At 43.7% G+C, this 20,024-nt stretch overlaps 1 protein-coding gene across 1 annotated transcript in view; it reads right to left on the bottom strand.

Annotated features, from left to right (window-relative positions):
* Positions 1 to 362: 362 nt before the first annotated feature.
* Positions 363 to 20,024, bottom strand: part of LOC119442955 (methylcrotonoyl-CoA carboxylase subunit alpha, mitochondrial-like) — a 36,358-nt gene continuing 16,696 nt past the window's right edge. Inside the window, 9 exon segments of the mRNA XM_037708041.2 lie at positions 363 to 1,038; positions 5,039 to 5,224; positions 5,983 to 6,170; positions 7,561 to 7,647; positions 7,906 to 8,223; positions 11,981 to 12,164; positions 16,654 to 16,863; positions 18,759 to 18,836; positions 18,838 to 18,871. Coding sequence (XP_037563969.1) covers positions 925 to 1,038; positions 5,039 to 5,224; positions 5,983 to 6,170; positions 7,561 to 7,647; positions 7,906 to 8,223; positions 11,981 to 12,164; positions 16,654 to 16,863; positions 18,759 to 18,836; positions 18,838 to 18,871 — 1,399 coding nt within the window. The 3' untranslated portion in view covers positions 363 to 924.

Raw genomic sequence — 20,024 nt, 5'->3', positions numbered from 1 at the left:
GCAGTTGCTAACAGAGTACAAGCCACCCCCCTCCCTCCCACGCTGCCTTCCCGCTGTCCTCCCTTGTGAGCAATTCGGCTCGCCGTCGCACGCTTTCACTCGCACATAACAGCATACGGCACGCGGGAACGATGTTATTGCCCTTGGACTTAATACGGAACATCGTGGTGACCACGACGGCAAAAATGCGCCTGGAGTGTCCCTATCATTGCTATTGCAATTATATCGGGGAATGGCACCCATATGCTTGTACGTGACACGCGTTAGAAACGTCACTGTAATATTTTTTAAATCGTTTACCAAACGAACAGGTGCATCTTATACATCAGTGCGACTTACATGCATTTTTTTTTTTTTCGGAAAAACTGCCATTTTGAGCAAGGTGTGACTTATACAAAGGTGCGACTTATAGCCCGGAAAATACACTAGTCTTCCTTAAAATACAATTTTTTTTGCTTTCACATTAGTATGTCCATATACATAATTCTATTTAGCCTTTAAATTCATTTGTTTATTTTATTCATTTATGTTTATTTTATTCATTTACTTATTTATTTATTTATTTACTGTTCATACAATGAGCATGCATTTTATAATTTTGTCGTGAAAATAGATAATGGCAACTGTAAATACCTGCACCTTCAAAACCAAATTTAAGAATACAGTTGTATCATAATTTGTGTGAGATGTCGAACACGTACAGCAGAAGAATGTTCGCACAACTAAAACCACTGTATTCAAGTAAAACAATAGGGAAGGGGAAGAGGAAACATAAACTTGAGTTACGCTTGCTGCATTTAGCATGACTTGTTTGAAGGCACAAGTTGAACACTTCTGTTTATCATCATTTACCACGCACCATTTGCAGGTCAAATGCATCACTAGAATTACAAGGGGCTCCGAGCCCATTATATAATGCTTTCCTTAGCTAATCTCAGCAGCCCTGATCTTCACTAGTTCAGCATTCTTGGCTACGTTGTCCCCGGCCTTGTAGAGCAACTTCTCAACAACTCCTGCAGTAGCTGCCTTGATGACGTACTGTAAAGGAAAGCAGAAGAGAGGTGAAAGAGTAAAGACAGTGCCAAATAAATGTTTTTGTGTTATGCCAAAGCATAAGTCAAAATACTGTCCCTGTGAATAACTGATACTTATATCAAGATTGAAAGGCTGCTACATAGCTGCATGTTACAGTTTTGTCATAAACAAGCAAACATAGGTCATGGATGCTGAAATATCTAAGCTAACATGACAACCTCTGTGGCACTATTCAGCAGAACCTCACGTTTTCATGCCACAAGTGGATTACAATGCATAACATGTCGCATGGTAAACTAGAATATGGCCATAAATGACTAGCAGGGAGCTAAAGACACGTGACAACACTAAAACATTATGGTATTTAAGGAGGTTCGGTACACAGCAACTGCACTTTCGTTTATTGAAACATTCACACCAAAATATCATGAAGGTAAAAAGTTGGCACTTTAACCGAAGTCAGCATCTATTAAAGATATATCTTACACATAGGAACACCTGACTTCAGATATGCACATTAACGTGCAACTGAAAACAACAGCACGAAAGTGGTGCTACCCTTTCATTTTCATGCTAGGAGTGGCTTCCAAGTTGCAGTGACATGGCATACATGCCAACTTGTGAACTTTAATAAAATACTGTTCACAAAAGTCCCACGGACATGATACCAGAAAAGGGGGTGGCAGGGGATGGCACAGATAGTGTTATTTTATTGTTTGCCCTGACCACACATTTCTTGAGGGATAGATACATTCTTTAATATAGCTTCAGATACAGCATAGAAGTAACAGTAAACTTTCAACAGCACTAATTGACAAGCAACACATCACGACTACTTCAGCAACATTGCTTTGCCAATTTCGGCTGCTTCAGGAACTTGTCTCAATAAGCTTGCTCAAAGTAAGTACCCCTGTGATGTCTTTTCAGCATCAGAAGACTTCCAAGGATAAGATCGGATACAGACAAGTGAACATTTTTGCAAACAATGTATTTTTCTTAAATCTTGAGGAAACATTCGTAAGGTTGTAGAATGAGTCTGAATTGAAAATGTTACTAAAAATTTGGGAGAGATCGCTGGTACTACATGGTCTCTAAGGACAAGCATTACTGGTTAACCAGTTTGGTTGGCTAGTGAAAAATTAATAGTTGGAAGAGGAGGACAAGGTTGTGCATGAAAATGCAATCAAATTAAGCATATGAAAGAAATTACTTCAGCTCAAACAAACAAGACTCCACCAACACCACGACTCTTTAGCTGAAAGAATATTTATTTCGCAAACATGCTACTCCCATAAGCACAACCACGGGAACAAAAAAAAGAAACGAACACAGAACAGATACCAATATAAGCAATGTGATTTAGTACTCCTGTAACGAGTGCACAATTAAAACTCGATGAAACAACCTTCAATATATAATGAAACCTCAATATAAAGAAGTATTTAATTTTTTTAGCTTTTTGTCCATTGAACACTAAGTAGTATTTAGAACCTCACTATAATGAAGTGTGCTTATACACAATTTCAATATAACAGAATTTCACTGCTGCCACATGAGACAATCAATGTAAACTTCCGTGGACGCAGATAGTCGAATGGTTGAGTTACAACTGGCTGCTTGTGAACGCACCTCTCAAATATCGCGCCATGCGACCAAGGGCGACCATATGAAGTAGAGCAGCATCGTGTTCTGTATAAAGTCAAAGTGCAATAATATCCTATCACACCCCGCATGCTATATGCTTTGGGTGCGAGTGAAAGCGTGCGAGGATGAGCCGAGAAGGATAGTGCTTGGAACACACGGCAAACCTCCCTGACCGGCTGCTTTCTGCAGCTTCCAGCAGGCGGCGACACAAGTTTATGCTAGCGCCATTGCTGCAGCAGCTCGCGTCCCCATAAGTGAAGGAAAATGTGCACTTTTTTCTTTAAAATTAGGCAATTAACTGTGGTAAGTGTTATAAAACGAAGTCGACCCCAAAATGCAATTGTTCTGCAAAATTTGAGCAAGAACAGTGCAGCGGTGAGCGCAAAACTTTTTTTCGAACAGGTGTAGCAAAATATTCAGGACCCTATATCCTTGAGTAAAGTTAAGGGCGTCATTCGCCGTAAAATAACAAGCACGCACACACTTCTGGTTATGCACTCTAGTCATATATATTTATGCGGGGCGTGAGTTATTTACAATCAAGCCTCATTTATATTTACGGGGCAGGCACACCATGGCAACATGTCCGGTCAGTGCAGCTGCAACACACAACAAACGGCTTGAACGTAGGACGTCTGCACACACAGTCCTTGAATTGTAACAGCATGAGCACTGCATGTCTTGATGCCGCAGTAAATATTAGATGGATGGAATTCAAAACTTCTTTGCCTTCGATTAGACACCGGATCCTTTTTTTGTAGGTTTCAAGGTGTCCCATAATCTCTCCTAGAGCTGGCTGCTTTGTAAAAAGCAGCAGCATTTCCACAGCCGATGAGAATAAACTAAAGAATACACAAATAAGAATACACTTGGTGTGCTGCGAGAAGGATTGGAAAAAGCTTAAAGATTAAAAATGACGTGGACGAGCAGTCGTGAATCCTGATAGGTACTCTCTCTGTCTGCCATCATGCATCACCTCGCGCGGCCCTCGGCTGCAGATGCATTTACAGGAACTGCAGATGGATGCGGGCGAGAAAAAAGAAAATGTGGCACACTGTGTGTGCTAAGTGGGAGGGAGGAGGGGTGACGTTGCATGAACTTCCCGTGGGCCTCCCAATTTGAGAACGCTTTACCGTCGGCGCTGACCGCGGTCGTCGTGTGCGGCGCTGATGACCGCGCGACGCGGTGCCGAGTGACGTGATGTGCATTCCCCGCTTTTGTTGGTCGTGCGGATTGGCCTTAACGAGTACGTAGACGATAAACCCCAGAAACCACCTGCCATAAAGATGGAAAAACCCTCCTGTTTTCTGGAAGAAAACTGGAAAGCAGTACTTTCTAGGCAATAGAAGATTTCCATTAAGCACATGAAGTATGGTCCACTATTAAACTGAAAGCGCCATTGGTATTTAGGACAAATTCGCTGTTTCTTCAGCTTCAGAGGGAAAAAAGCATCTACATCTGTTTCACAGACATTTTGTCGATAAATTTTTCCAGGCCTTCGTATATGAACCGAGTCACTATCAGTGCTGGCATACTAATTTGATGTTCCCTTTAATAAGAGTCGAGCATACAATACGATTCATAAGTACCTAAGTTACTGATAGCTAGCAAGATTCTTGTAATATTGCCATGACCTTGACACAAATGACAGCCACTCGGTGCAATTCGGTGGAACATGATAGGCATGTTGGATTGCTCCCCGAAGAAGACGACGACGAAGGTGCCAGGACAGTTTCATAAAAGATCTATAGCTTCAACCGGTTTTTTGTGGTTTTGTTTGTGACAATATGATTAGCCTCCTGACCATGTGAAGCACTGTTTTTTGCACAGCATTTGCAAGCATAAATGTTTGTGTTAAATTTTCTGGCATTTGATTTGATATTCGGCCTTTTTTCCTGATTCGATTAGATATTCGATTCGGAATCTACTACTGTATTCAGTATTTGCACACCCCTACCAAGAGCTACCGTATATTGGCTATTCCCAAGCAACATTGTAGCACTCATGAAGCATTGTCTTCAACGGTGTCACCCTCGTTGACGAAGAGCTTTTCAACCACACCTGGCATTGGGGCCACTGCACCCTTCTTGCCTGTCATACTTGACTGACCTGTCATAGGCATATAAAATTACAAGACAAGAAAATTCACACGTAGAGTGACCACAGCTTGCACTAAAGATAGATAACAGGAAAGGGACTTTCATGTAGTAGTGCAGTTCATTACGATGACCCATTGTACTCACTAAGTGAAATGGCCTCTCTTACTAACTTCGCAAGCCTGGGCATTAAAGGTAGGATAGCAATGTGCATATTGTGCCTGCAAATTTTACAGCTGAAATTGTTGAAAATATGAAGGTACCTCCATTTTCATGGCGATCATGACGACAAGGGGGTCCCCTTCAGCAACGGTGTCACCCTCGTTGACGAAGAGCTTTTCTACCACACCTGGCATTGGGGCCACTGCACCTTTCTTGCCCGTACCACTGCTGCCTCCGGCATTCTCCAGGTATGCTGGCACTGGCACTGACATCTGTTCCAGACCATCCTGTTCATTTGAATGAAAGACAAATGAGTCGCCTGAGTTGACCGCAGGGATCTACTGCGGCAGCTGTACATCTATACAGCTTCTGGACCACCTTTGAGCCACAATTTCCACTATAAAAAGTACCATGTAACAGCAATACCATTCTAAACTTGCATTTGCCAGTTCTAAGAATATTTTCATTATCACCAAAACATCTTTGTGGTAGTGCTGCCTATGGACACAGATAGCAAGCAGACATGTGCAGCTCGTCTACATGCAGTTCAAGAATAGGGAACCTCACACCAAAGAGAGAAGCTTGCACCATTACGTCCATGGCAGAAAGGGTACAACACCACCACTGAAGCGTCATAATGATGCAGATGTCATGCAGCAGATGTAGTAAAGAAATAGTAAGGACACATTGTAATGAATGCGTATAAATTTGATGCCATATTTGGCTGCTGCATTGCAGTGTCATATACATGCTTGAAAAGAATGCACACGCATTCTGTCTTTTATTGCCAATCAGTTAATACTCATTCTAGACTAGCCACAGTGGTAGCACTTCTGCAGCCTGGACGCTTCCAGCAACTTATAGAATTTCTATTCTTAGCCTTGTTCCTTCCTTTACTTCAGTGTCACCTGCATCACTATGATGCAGGTAACACTGATGTATGAAGTATGATAACACACCACTATGACTACGTGAGATATGAGGTTCTATTGCCCAGCTGCAATAATCAATTTGAGCTAGGCACTTCAGAACAAGAGATACTTACTGCGGTGAAGACATGAAGTGTGCCATCATGGAGCACTGTGCGAATCTTGATGTCAGTGCCTTGGACCTCACATTCCACGTGAGCCACACCACGGTCCACTATAGCACGCCCCAAAACTTGAAAGGCTTCATCTCCACAGCGCATCAGATATGAGCCAGCGTTAAGGAATGTCACCAGCACCTCATGCTCTGCAACAGTGACAAAAGAAAACATGTCCTGCAGCAGCCTCCATGAACACGGATATAGTGAGACCCAGCTATAGTGAAAGAATTATGACCAAGCTGAATATCACTTTATGAAGTCTTCTGTTATAAGATAAGCCACTTTCAAATTTTGATCAGCCAACAAACCTACGCCAGCACTCAATAAAGCGTTTATTATTTTAACAACAAAACGCCTGAATGTAAAAATTTTGGTGACTAAATTACACGAATTAACTCTGTTAATCCATAGTGTTTTGCTAACTCACACTGAAGCACTAAAGGGAATAGTAGAAAGAATGCAAATGAAGAACTTCAGCTACCAATGGCCCACATAGCTTACACCAAATGTCTAGGAGGAGAAAGAAGAAATGTCTAGATACCAAATTTATGAATGGTCTGCAAGCTTGGATATCAAATCAATGATCAGTTTGGCAATGCAACATTTGGTGTGTAGCACCCCTAGTCATTGGTGTTCACTAAAATTGGTTCATTAGCCTTAGCTGGTTCATCATAAATACATGTTATTTTGTTTTTGTGTTTTTTTTTTTTTTTTGCTACAGAAAGCACGAGATTTCAAACATTATCGATGATTATGTCAACCATAACTGAAGCTCTACTCACTGTATGTACACTATAATCAAATTGTACTGCACCATTATAACTTGCTCCCACGAGGATACTCAGAAGAATGATTTAAGCTTAATGCCATCTAATATTTTACAATGATTCTATATATTCATGAGCATTCGTGAGCAACAGCGTTTTGTATTGTAATCACACTGAGCTTTGCTACTCCATGGACTATACGGACAATAAGATGTGGCTGATTAGTACTTGCTCACAGGGTCAAAAATAAAAGACACACACACACACATGCACACAAGCACACACACCCAAGGCACAGGCTGTCCTTGCATCTTGCTGTGTCAAAGTGTGCCTTGCTGCTAAGCTCAGGTCATAATAGGTATTGTCATTCCAATCTCCTACCATGACACAATATCAAGCCAACTGGACAAAAAGAGTGAAACCTCATGGTTCCGTACATACACAGTGGCGTTGCAAACAGATTCACAGTGCATTCCAGTTTCTCAATGCAAGTCAAATGTGCTGCTCACAGATATTCTCACACTGTGATCAAAATAAGATGCAGCAGCATTTCACCAGTGTTTGTATTTTGAATAGATCACTTTTGAGGATACCATCATTTTTGTGTGACGTAACGTCTGGCATGGCACTTCATTGAAGCGACAAGCATTCTGCCCACTCACTCAGACAATCAGTGTTCACCGAAAGTGATGTCCCTGAAAGTTATTGATGCGGAACATGGTGACATCTCTTGCACAGGCAGTTGACAAAAAAAGCCCAGCATACTTACTCTTGTCTCGGCATGTCAGCAGAACTTTCCGCTTGCAGTTGCTGTTCACACGAAAGGGGGCCGATAAATTCAGTGATTGAAAGCTCTCTGGAAGAGAAAGGCATCACTGTCAATGCTCAGCAGGCTGACCACTCAACGTGGTCCACATTCACATTTTGCTGCATACAAGCTAGTTGTACTGTCCCCATTCATGGTGAGGCTGAATACACAATGATTGATGGAGTTGATGGCACACATGGGCAGCCATGATGTTCTTCCACTACACCACGCTGAACCGAAAAAGGTGATCTGAAACAGACCACTCGGAAGGTAACTGTCCCAGCAGTTCTCAAACTCGTTACTCACCACGTGCTTGGGCACCCAGCGTCTCAGCCCTCTCGTGGGCCAAAAGGGACAAAACAGCAGCACAGATGACAGGCTGGCTAGTCTCAGGACGCACGAACAGCTCATCGTTGTGAGTAGGGATGAAGCCGGTGTGTACAACACCCTGGCGGAAGGCCGGGTGTGCCGCCAGCCGCATCAAGAATGACACATTGTTGGCCAGCCCCACCAGGGTGAACTCGGACAGCGACTGGTGCAGGCGTCGCAGGGCTGTGGGCCGGTCAGGACCCCACACTGCCAGCTTGGCGATCATCGGGTCGTAATGGACAGACACATCATCCCCTGCATGCCATTTTCATTGTCACTGACTGTACTGGTGAACTGTGATTTGTAGCCATTCTTCAGAAGCACAAAAAAATAAATAGAAAGAAAGAAAACAAATTTAGTGCAATTTAGTTTAAATATTAGTCGTTAGTTTTCAAAATGAGCAGTTTGCAGGCCTTAAATTGTGTTTTCCGACTATCTGCCAATGAGATTTCACAGAAGAAAATGTTCTGTTGCACTGTTAGAAATTTGCTGATTCATCATTTTTGTAGCGAGATCTACATTGGCCGTATTCTTGCCGTTTCGCTGTGGTTGGTGGCCGCACCGTGAGCTGAGCCGTTGCCTAGCAACCGCCGCGGTGTTTGCCAGCGGCGTTGCCAGCATTTGCGCATTGCTGGCGTTGCATTGCCGGAGGAGCCGGTGTTACATCGTATGTATAGAAGGGGTGGCTCGGTGGGATTCGTCGGCAGATATGGAAAGTGAGTCGGAGAGACTTAAAGAAGCCAGGCTTCATCGTCGGAACGAATCCAAGAGGAGGCAGCGAGCCGAGGAGATGGAGGAAGAACGAGCCGCACGCCTTGAGAAGCGTCGTAAATACGAAGTGGCCAGGTGAGTGCATTCAGATGAGGATGGTTCGTCGTCTAGTTCGGCATCTCGTGCCAGGGCCACGGATCAACGACGGAATGAAACACCAAGCTAAACAATAACATTAACCGTACCTCTCGCTACACACACCCAGGCATAACTGAGTTAAGACACAGCCAATTTTTTTTATCTCAAATTGTGCCACACATCGTTTAACTCACTATCTGTTTGACACCATTAAGAAATGAGGCCTGTGCCATGAACATATTGCAGATTATCTCACAGCAACAGCGCAGAGATGGGACACAGCATAAGGACGCAGCACTGTGTCCCGCCTTTGTGCTGTTTGCTCACCATGACAAGTCACCAATTAGCTCACACATGCACCATGTTGTACACTGTTTATCTAAAGGAATTCTTTAAACCACAGTTGCACATGTGAGGCCATCTCAGCAAAGCTAGAGTTACGCCTTCTCAAGGTAGCTGCCTCAGGCCTATTTTGCTAAAGTACAACATTTCACATGGTGAAATGATATGTTACAAGTACTGAATCTTCCGTGAATAGGAGCATCAGATAATGTACACGACTCTTCCAGTTAAGCTGACAGTTCATTTATAGTGAACGTTCGTGCAGAGGTAGCATTTGGTGATGGACTCAAATGGGCCTCCCCCCCGCAAAGATCCTGGGTGTGCTGCTGATGCGTTCAGACTATGATCTCGGTTGGTCAATATCAAGTCACAAATTTTTACTTTTGGCTAAGGTGGGAATGAACAAACATGCAAAATCATGCTGTCAAAGCTTTTCCAAGCAGACGCTAGCACACACGAGTCACGTGTAGCTGTCTGCACCCCTTGTGTAGTTTACCCCTTCATCACTAAACATGATCACCATTAGTTGTCTGAGGAAGTTAATCAAGCAGATAACACTGCATTCATATGGTACTGTTAATTTACAAAAACTAACATTTGTTCCAGCTTTGTGTTCTTGAGTGTGTCCAAGAGAATGGAACTTGCTGAGCATGGGCTCTGGCAAAGTTCTAGTCCAGCAGATACCATGACCAGGAATTATGTACACTGCTCTTATGCCTAACTTTTACAGAGTCTGGCAACGTGCAAATGGGTAGTGCAGAGGTCTTTATGAAATTGAAAGAACAATGGATTATTGCATGACTTTCTATGAAAGCATTTCAATGGAAAGAGGAAAAATTTGTTAAATTAAATGTTACTAAGTCAAAGCTCAACTGCAGTGCACAAGCCTAGAATAATCAAATTTACTCGGAATGATTATGTGCAGCTCTGTAGCTTTGGCAGCATTTTTGGCAGCATTTCCAAAAAAAAGATGAGAAAGCTTGTTGGTTTGCTGATGGTGCTTTTCCGAGTTTAGCCATATGGAGCTCCAGAACTGCTGCTCCAGTATCACCTGTTTGGCAAGAAGGCCCTTAGTGAAATGTCCAGGCTAAAATTGGTTGGGAAAAGCATTGCCAACTATCAAGAAGCTTCCTTTAGAGCAACCTGGTGCAATACTGCCAATCTTAATCAGAAAGGCACAATAAATCTCATTTGGCACAAAAGTTAAATTCTGATAGGTAATGTGTGCATCAACCAAATAGCAAGAAATCCATAAAGCGTTTCTGAGCCCACATGTGTTTCTTTTACAACATCATGTAATGACTCCAACAGCGTTTAATAACTGTTAATCAATAGATTGTTTTTAAAAGAGCAATTTGTCAAGGCCACCTGTACAGCGATAGACTTGATGGCATCTTGTAAATCCATCACCTAGTGCACCCAGCTTCTTATCCTTCTCCAATATAGCTTAACACTGCATCACATAACCAAGAATGAAACAAAACATGAATAAAATTGTATGCTTGCAACCAGTGTTGCCATAAAGCCTGCTATGCATTACTGGTCATGATGGTACACCACAAATGTGGTCTAGCCATTCAGTTGCTAATGCACCTTTTATGTACATTTCTGTGTTGTCTGGTACCACAGTTGTATCATAACAAACATGGCCATTCAATCAACAATGTGTGTGGCACCTTTGCTTGCATGAAGCACTTTTTTTTTTTTTGCATTATGTCTACCAACAAAAATACTTACTCGGGCACAATTTTGTAGATTCAATACTCACAACTTCACTAATGCACATCTTCTTAACAACAGTCTACTGTAGCCTTTCTCCAAAGTGCATGCTCATTGTGTAATTTATCAGTAATAGAGTGTTACGATTCAAGGAAATAAAGTGGAAGAAGAGAAGAAAGCATGGGACAGAATAAGAAGAAAATACTCCAGGCACGTGGCATAAAGTGGTGAATGGACGAGGGCCACACAGAGTTGAGCTTGCCAATCATGGTTATGCGCGTCGAAGAAGTTATAAAGGAAATGGCATAAGGACACGTAGGGAGGAGGATCAAAAGGAAGGAGCCCCAGGCACGATCTGGGACGGTGAAGAGGGAGGTGGCCTGGAGTACGAATCTGAACTGTGTTTCATGGAAGCAGCAGTCCTGTGGAGATCATAACTCAGCTTCTGCGGCTACTATGCATAAACTGAGCTTGTGCAACTGAGTACCACAGCAACGACCTGATGGCACCTTCACCATGAGGATGTGCCTGAGCTCCTACGGCTACACTCCACAGGCCTAGCAGAGAGGTCTGAGCTATGCAGGCACTGCGACCTGATGTCACTGCCACCTTAGGGCCAGGCTAGTCACCTTGACGTCAGAACCAGCAACACCATATCCCTCGCCACAAAACGCTATGGCTTCGACAAACTGGTTGTAAATATAATCGGACTTTCTTACTATTGTTCTTTCCATTATTCCTAACTTAAAAATTGTAGTGTGTGTGTAGCGTGTAACTTGTAGCATGTTTGGGCTTTGTTAAGCTCATGTAGAGGGCTTTCCTAGTGTGTTAACTTATGTTTTGAGTATCAATGGATAAAGGCTTTTCATTTCTCAAAAGTTCCTACGTCATGCATTCAACCTAAAGACCACAACATAGAGTTATCTCGGACAACCATATATTCAACTGCATTACAAGAAAATTTTAAATCTGCAAGAGAATCTACAGGAGCATTAATTTTATCTTAACTAGACTAAACAAATGTTATCGCAGCAGGGTTTCTCGAGTGGCTCGGTCACAATTTTAATCATAACTCAAATGAAGCCAATAGAAGAAGGCTCACCTTCCCGTACACCTGTATCAATCCGCACTTGCTCTGAAGTGGCTGGTGTGCGAAGGAACACAAGAGAGCCGGCACCCGGCATGAAGTTGTTGTCCGGGTCCTCAGCATAGATACGTGCCTCAAATGCATGGCCGTGCACCCGCAGCTGCTCCTGACGCAGTGGCAGTGGCTCCCCTTGGGCCACCTGCATGTGCAGATTGCAAACAGCACGCTACTTAGTGAGGCCCTACAACACCTTTCCTTCAGAACTGAGAACACGCAGACGTCACTGCAATGGCTTTCAATTATTATATTGCTGCAATAACTTTCGAGAAGGACCTAAAAAGAACAGATATAAAGAGTGCAATGTTTACTTTCCCCGTTCTCCCTCTACTGAATGCTTCCTCTCAGCTGGGGCAGTGCCAATAGCAATGCCTCTTTCTTTTAATGTGATTAGGATTCTTAGGAAACTTTACCTATTTTCCGGTTTGTCCATTTGCATCGAACCTCTTCCGCTCCAACTTGGGTCACTGGGTACATGCCACTCTTCAATGAGCCTCTTTCACGCCACCTTGGGTCATAGGGTAGTCCATGATCTAATGAATGGAGCCATTGGACTACTGTGCTTCCCTTTTTCCTTACACACCAATATGGCTCACTGGGCGTGTGCCGTTCTTCAGTGAACCTCTTTCACGTCAACTTGGGTCATACGGTAGTCCATGGTCTAATGGGTAGGGCATTGGACTGCTGTGCTTCCCTTTTTCCCTTTCACGCCAATTTGGGTCACTGAGTATGGGGCACGAGGTGTGTGCTGCTTTTCAATGAACATCTTGCATGCCAACTTTGCTCGCTGGGTATGTGCCACTACTCAATGACAAAAGAAATCTGTTAAACTATCTCTAGTGCTGGGTGGAATCGAATTCGTATATATTTAGACAATCTTGTCTGAATTCAGACATGTGTCATGCGCGGACTTCGTGACGGCACCATTAGATGGTGCAGCGTGCCCAGATGGAAGCACTAGAGAGGAGCGTAACTGCAGCACCGACCTCATCAGTGACGCGTTTTGGTGGTGGCAATACCATGTGTCGCTACATTGCTTCAACGCTATTAACGTCGACAGATATCCTGAGACAGTTTCTGGAGGAATGTTTTCTTCTTTCCACAGTGCACTTATAAAAACCCTTCAAGGCCGGCATCTGTTAAATGTACTCAAGAGTGACAAAGGAGTGATGTCAAGATGAGTGGTAAGCCATTAACAACCACCGCTTCCTCCTTTTCTATAAGATTGGAGGGGTGTACAAGAAGGCTGGGGGGGGCTTCTGTAATTAGCTCTTGTTGCTGAATTGCACAGCCTTTATTGAAGGCAATAGCAGGGCCTACAGTAATTTACCTTTTGATAAGCACATGCTAGGAAATGTAGACAATACTTGCTGGGTACAGTGGCATATAAATATATCTAAAACATTTTACTGTTATTGTTCTTTTGTGCATATATTTATTTTTCGAAATAAATAAGGCACAAGTGGTACACATATAAATGTGGCTTCCTCCCGAATCAAGTCTAGTTGCAAGTCAAGAGGTGCACTGCCTGGTCCTTTCTGTGCATGCTTGGTATAATGCTGTGTCCTTAGTAGAAAGACTCATGAAGGTTAGGTACTTTCACAAGGTGCAGATGCTAGATGTATGGCTACAGCATGGTCAGCTCTGGTTGGATATACAATACTTTCACAAGTTACAGATGCTAGATGTATGGCGACAGAATGGTCAGCTCTGGTTGGATGTCCCAAAGGTTCTGTTTGACAGCGTAGCTCATGACAAATTGGTAACAAAGGACTTTTATTTCATTCTCAGCACCGAACTCCACTTGTCTGCCCCTGTGGCACTGTTGTTCCAGTGGCCAGAAAGCTGGATACAAAACACTGCTTGCAACTCTGCTCCCACAGAGAGCAAGCAGAGTTGAACGTGCCAGAGATTTAGCGCCGTGCTGAAGGAACAACTTGACTTGTGGACTTGTTTGATGTAAGACTGCTTGCTTGCTTGATGATGCTGCAATGTAAGACGTCTCCCGAGTGCTTTCTTCAGGGTGTGAAATGATCCTCGCAAACCTACAAAGAATGTTATCTCCGGCGTGCATTCGCCGCCACCTTGTGACATCACAGCTACAGTGCTACAGCCTTGACTTGTTCTAGGTGGTGTTGGACCGAGCCACCATCCTCATTTCACCCTCACATGCTTGGACTCACACTCACAGCATACGGCCACAATGTTATCACACTTGGACTTTATAAGGAACATCACGGCAACGGTGATGAACTAAATGTGCCTGGAGTGTTCATTAATTGCTATTGCAATAAAAAGCTAATATACACGTAGCTGACGTACCCTACAATAGACATACAGAGTAGCTTTTTAGGCAGTTTATGTATCGTATGCACACGTAAGTAATGCGACCACGAATATAATGCGAGCGGGGACTTTCGGTCTTTCCAAAAAATATACAGTCGAATCTCGTTAATTCGAACACGCTTAATTCGAACTTCCGGTGTATTCGAACTGACACTGTGGTCCCGTTAAAGTTATGTGTATTCCAATGGGCAAAAACACACGGTAATTCGAATACGCAAACATTTGCGATGGTTAATTCGAACATATCACAATGGTTAATTCGAACATATTCAGACAATGCTCTCAGCAGAGCGCCAAATCATACGGCGGCACCTCCGACCAGCATTGCTTAGACCCCGCCATAGAGCAAAAGCTCGGGAGAGACCCCTCAGCTACAGTTGCCTCAGTGTCGCGCGCGAGGCAATAAAATTTTTTTTAATGCGGCGGACATTTTACCCTCTCTCAAATGGCAAGGTCGCCGTTTCTGCGTCGCGCCGGAACACGCCTGTACATGCCGACTTCTCAGCCACGCGGAGGAAATGGCAGTGAACCCTTCTCCTTTATGCTTCCTCTATTTTCTGGTAACGTGTTGACCTTGAACGCTGCGGCTGCGGCGCAGAGGGAAGCAGCGGCGGGGGCCCAGTCCAGTCAACAAAACTGCCCATGCCGGCCAACGCTCGCTTCCTGATAACGGCAGAAAACAAAACTTCAGGGAGCGGGCTAAGCAGGCACGGCGGTGGGCACGCACAGACACAGTCGAAGGTGAGGGCGCAATGAGGGAGTTGAGAGGGAGGGCGAGGGGAGCCACCGAAGCGGTGGAGCTGCCGAGGCCAAATCCGCTTCCCTGCCATCCTCCTTCCTCACTTTCGACAGTTTCCGCGTGCGCCCGTCACCGTGCCGGCGCCGCCGCTCTCGGCGGTCCAGCGCCAGTAGCCCGCTCCCTGAAGTTTGGTTTTCTGCCGTTATCGGTAAGCAAGCGTTGCCGGCGTGGGCAGTTTCGTCGTCCTCGCTCACTGTGCGCTTGCGCACCGCGATATTTCACGACTCGCACCATTCATACAACGTACTATGGTGCACGAATACTTTAATTAAGTCCTCCTTTTAATTCGAACGTCTTTTAATTTGAACTAATTTTCGGACCCCTTCGAGTTCGAATTATCTAGATTCGACTGTATATACAGGGTGTTTCAACGAACACTTTCAAAATTTATTTAAGGTTGCCTGTGGCAGATAGCCGAATTCTAGTTAATGAGATGGTCTACTCGAAGAGGCAGACGTTATCTGCACAAAAAATTGAAATGTATAATTGACTAATTACCAGAAATTCCCTAATTAAGGTTTAAATAATTACCTGATGGCCCATATTGCAATTTACAAATTGTAGCCGTGGAGTTCTCAAGGCGGATCCACTTGAAATTAATTTTCAAGATGACACCAGTTTCGAGATATCAATTCCCGAACTTTGCGGAGAAATGCATTGGCGTTCCAGTTAATTTTGTGCTTCAATGCATAAAGCGACGTTTTGTTAAGAAACTAACTGGAACAGGGAGGTCTCGGGAACCTAAATATTCCATTACCTTGACATGGTCAAAAAATCGCCAGATTCTCTGTATTTTCTGTTTCCTTCAAAGTTTGTGTCTTAAATTCTGATAGTGAAATGTATTCTGGCATGTTCTTATTCTTTTTTTTTTTTTAGTTTTTAGACCTCGCATAATGTTGGCAATATTAGTCGGTGTAATTCTGGTTCCTTCTGCTGCATGACTTGCGAAGGGGGCCCGAACCTCTGTCAAGTGAATTAATTTTCACCTTTAGTTCCGACTTTCCTGTATTCAAGATGAAAATAAGTTCAATTCAATCTAGTAGCACAGCCTTCACACCAAAATGTTAAAACGATGGCCACTTGTCTGTTGTACTCAGTAGACGGAAGGAAATGCTTGGAGGAGTGAGACTAGACTCGTCCTTGGCACGGAAAGGGTTAAGGGCTGTACACACACAGAAGACCTGTCGAGATGTCACCAGCCCATGAGACCAACTCCTTGTCACCCTCTGACACTGGCAACAGAGTGACTATGTTACCACTTTCAGCTTTGAAACAAAACATTGCTGCTTACATTTCCCATAAGGCAATCATTGCAAGCGTCTGCCACGCTACAGCTCCTCCTAACCTTGTTGAGGCTGAAATTACTGTTGCAGAATGCACATGCATGTGATATACACTCCCTGTTGCCTCCCACATGCGAATACTGCTTCACAAAGGCTGGCTGTAAAATTCAGCATCATTAGCAGGAAGGAGGCTGTATTCGCACCTTGATCTGCCACTCGACGAGGTCAGTGCCCGTGATCATCTCAGTGATGGGGTGCTCCACCTGAAGCCGCGTGTTCATCTCCATAAAGTAGAAGCGCTGCTCGGAGTCCATGATGAATTCAACTGTGCCAGCACCCACGTAATTGACTGCCTGCGCTGCTCGGACGGCTGCTTCACCAAGCAGCCGACGGGTTTCCTCGGTCACACCGGGCTGCAGGTACACAATCGCAGCGCCATTACGCTTCATCTCACAATGACAGTGAACATGAATGCTTAGTGGAAAAAGAAAAAAAAAAAACAAGTGCTAAGCGACAATACATATACACCTCCCTCACACATAAACTGTGATTTGCTGGACATTTATTTGATTCCGCAACAAATATGACAGCTGGTATAACCTGCACTATGTTTTATACCTATTTTTAAACCAGAAACCAGGGCTGCACAACTCAAACCAAGCGAAGACCAAAGCCAACATCACTGGGAGCCAAATAGACCGCACTTCAGTGGGAAAGGTTGCATCTTTTCGTTGTGAAAATGTTGTCTATTTGGTGTAACTTCTTGCTGTCTTCAGTGCGTCTTCTAATGTCACAATGGTTGCAAGGTGCCGGAAAAATTAAGAGCCTCAGTCAACTTCATCGGCAGCCTATTTTTGAGGGGAAACTAGCAAGAAAGTGCTTTTTGATGGCAGATGCCAGTGCCACGATAATGACAGAATGAGGCAGCTGACAGCTGTGTGAATGAGGCCTTAGAATGGGCGAGAAGTGGCAATATTGTGAACTGTGTGCAGCATGTGCACCAAATTTTTGGAAAACGTGAACAGCCAACTTGCCACTATCACATACAACACTGACCCCACCATCTTGAAGTCCAAGGTGCAAAAACATTTACTGGAACTTTGTTAAGGCTCGTTGGTGATCTAGCTGATCATAATTCATAGTGAACGAATAACAGCGCAAACTGACAAGCACAAGGCAAGAAGGTGTGTGCCACCCTCTCGTCTCGTCCCCGTCACTTCACGCTGTTATTCGTACTGCAACTGATCCCTGCATAACATGAGTGTAGATTCATTACTGTTATTATTATTTTTTTATGTTAAGAACTGCTCAGTTGACTTTCTGGGTGAATTTGTGAGCGAATTAAATGAATCTCGAACTTTAACGACCCATTTCCTGCTTCCAAATCACTGCTAAGGAATTACCAGTGCTCCTCCCTAACTGTGCCCAAGAAGCCTGTCTCTTGTCTATGTTGTGTAACAAATTGCCACCTAGTCTTCTCTCCAACTTGTGCGCTATGCAGTAGTTTTACCTATACTTTCCTCACACATACCTTTGGTTGGCAAAACTTGCCAAGAGCCACTGAACACCATGACACCATACTGGTCAGTGCATGAGGAAGCTACCAGGTGAAGATAAGCAATTCTGCAAGCATGAGATTGGTTTGCCTAAATTACCAGCTGAGCATGGACATATTGCTGACTACATCGTACCAAAGTAATGAAATTGTCACAGTGGTAATGACTTCGCAACACATTTCCCAATTCGTCTGAGAAGCTGTGGACAGGGCCACCTGCCCACTTGACCAGCTAGCATCAATGAATCAATATGTTGCAGTACACACACTACATCTACATTGTGCCCACTGATACATGTATGCAAGCACTGTGCTTCCTATATAAATTACCCTCCTGACTTTGTCAACATTAGCGTTTCTGCAGATTTAACTCTTGCACGTCTTTTTTATGCTAGCCGTCTTCACCAGCACTGGCTGCAATGGCTTCGTGGCTACGGTGCTCTGCTAAAAATAACTGAAAGTTCAGTCAGTTGACTGCTAATCAGCACAATGTTACAGGGCCAATTCCTGGCCATTGGAGCCATATTTTAGTGTGATGAAATGCAAAAATAAACTGTGTACTCAGATTCAGATGTACTTAAAGAACCTCAAACAGCTAAAGTCCAAATTTCTCCCCTATGGCGATTTTGATAGCCCAGGTATGGCTTGGGACACCTATCAATCAATCTATTCACCAGTCTCAGTAACAGACACACACCTACAAAATATTCTTTGCTAATTTCTAACCACAAAAAACAACAGCAAAGTGCTCACAGCAGGGGCTTCCTCGATGACTTTCTGATGCCTCCGCTGCACACTGCAGTCTCGCTCAAAAAGGTACACATAGTTGCCAGTGCTGGTCTCCAAACACTTGCACCTCCACATGCCTGCACAAGAGCAGTGTAGATGTTCTTGTAATAGATATTAATTCTCATGTTTCACTGACTCATGCAAATACTGCATCAAAGGTAGACATTCATCCTCATTATTTCTGAAAATGACTTCTCAAAACTTTTTTTTTTTTTTACTGCCGTCCAGTCTCAAGGGCCATAAAGAAAAACAGAAAAACACAGAAAAACGAGGTCGGACTGATAAATTAGACCTCCGTCTGCCTTCTTTTTTTTTTTTTTCTGCCAGAAAAAAGTTGACACTCGCAGAATAAATTAATGAAGGTAGGGCATTACTTTTTGAGGCTTTGTGCCGAAATAGCGATGCCCATGATATCAATCTGTTTTCATGAAATTATCTGGTATTTCCATACCTCCATGCCCTTCAATGTCAAAAAAGTTGCCAAGTTGAGCCTTTGCTCACTCTCCAAGACGTTCTAGTCCTTTAATGATAAACAATCTAGTGCCTAACCAGATGATGTCAAAATCTATTTCAAAGCAGCATCACCTCCTGTTTTTCATCTTAGTATCTTTTCTGGCTTACCAATCCTCCGTTGATAATGAAGCCAAGCCATGCAGACCACCCTGAGGGCAACCTACCAATAAAGCCTAGCCTAGCATTAGGGTCCCTTTATAAAAAATGGAAGGTACGCTCTCAAGCCACCTTGCTGCATGGACTTTCAATCAAAATGCCTGTCGGGTAGAGCAACCCTATGTGTGTGAGGGTGAGAGGCTGGAGTAAACCAAGTTTGTTGGTAAAATCATTCCCAAGGGCACTAGCATGCAGGAACAACCAAAATTGATTCCCACATAAATGCCCTGCACATCAAAGCATAACCCTAATGTCCCTTGCCTGCGTGACACTGTCACTGATCTGTGAAGCCAAAGGCCCCAGTGACATTGTGTTGACCTCAACCACTGCCTCCATCCAACATTGCTGCTAGAATGCCTGTACTTCGGATGACGCCTGAATGTTGCTGCAGTGGAGAACCTATTACAGACAAATGCCTTAACAACAAAGTGCTCGGGGCCTCCAAAATTCTTCGTTATACAAACAACTTCCTCGTAAATACTTCCAACAGAGCACAACAGAGCATGCTAAGCACATTCAACAAAAGAAAACCTTTATGTAAGATGAATTAAAACGAAAGTT

Source organism: Dermacentor silvarum, chromosome 2 (genome assembly GCF_013339745.2).
Source record: "Dermacentor silvarum isolate Dsil-2018 chromosome 2, BIME_Dsil_1.4, whole genome shotgun sequence".
Lineage (NCBI taxonomy): Eukaryota > Metazoa > Arthropoda > Arachnida > Ixodida > Ixodidae > Dermacentor > Dermacentor silvarum.
The sequence above is the reverse complement of the archived record's forward strand: the minus strand, read 5'-3'. Positions and strand labels throughout refer to the sequence as shown.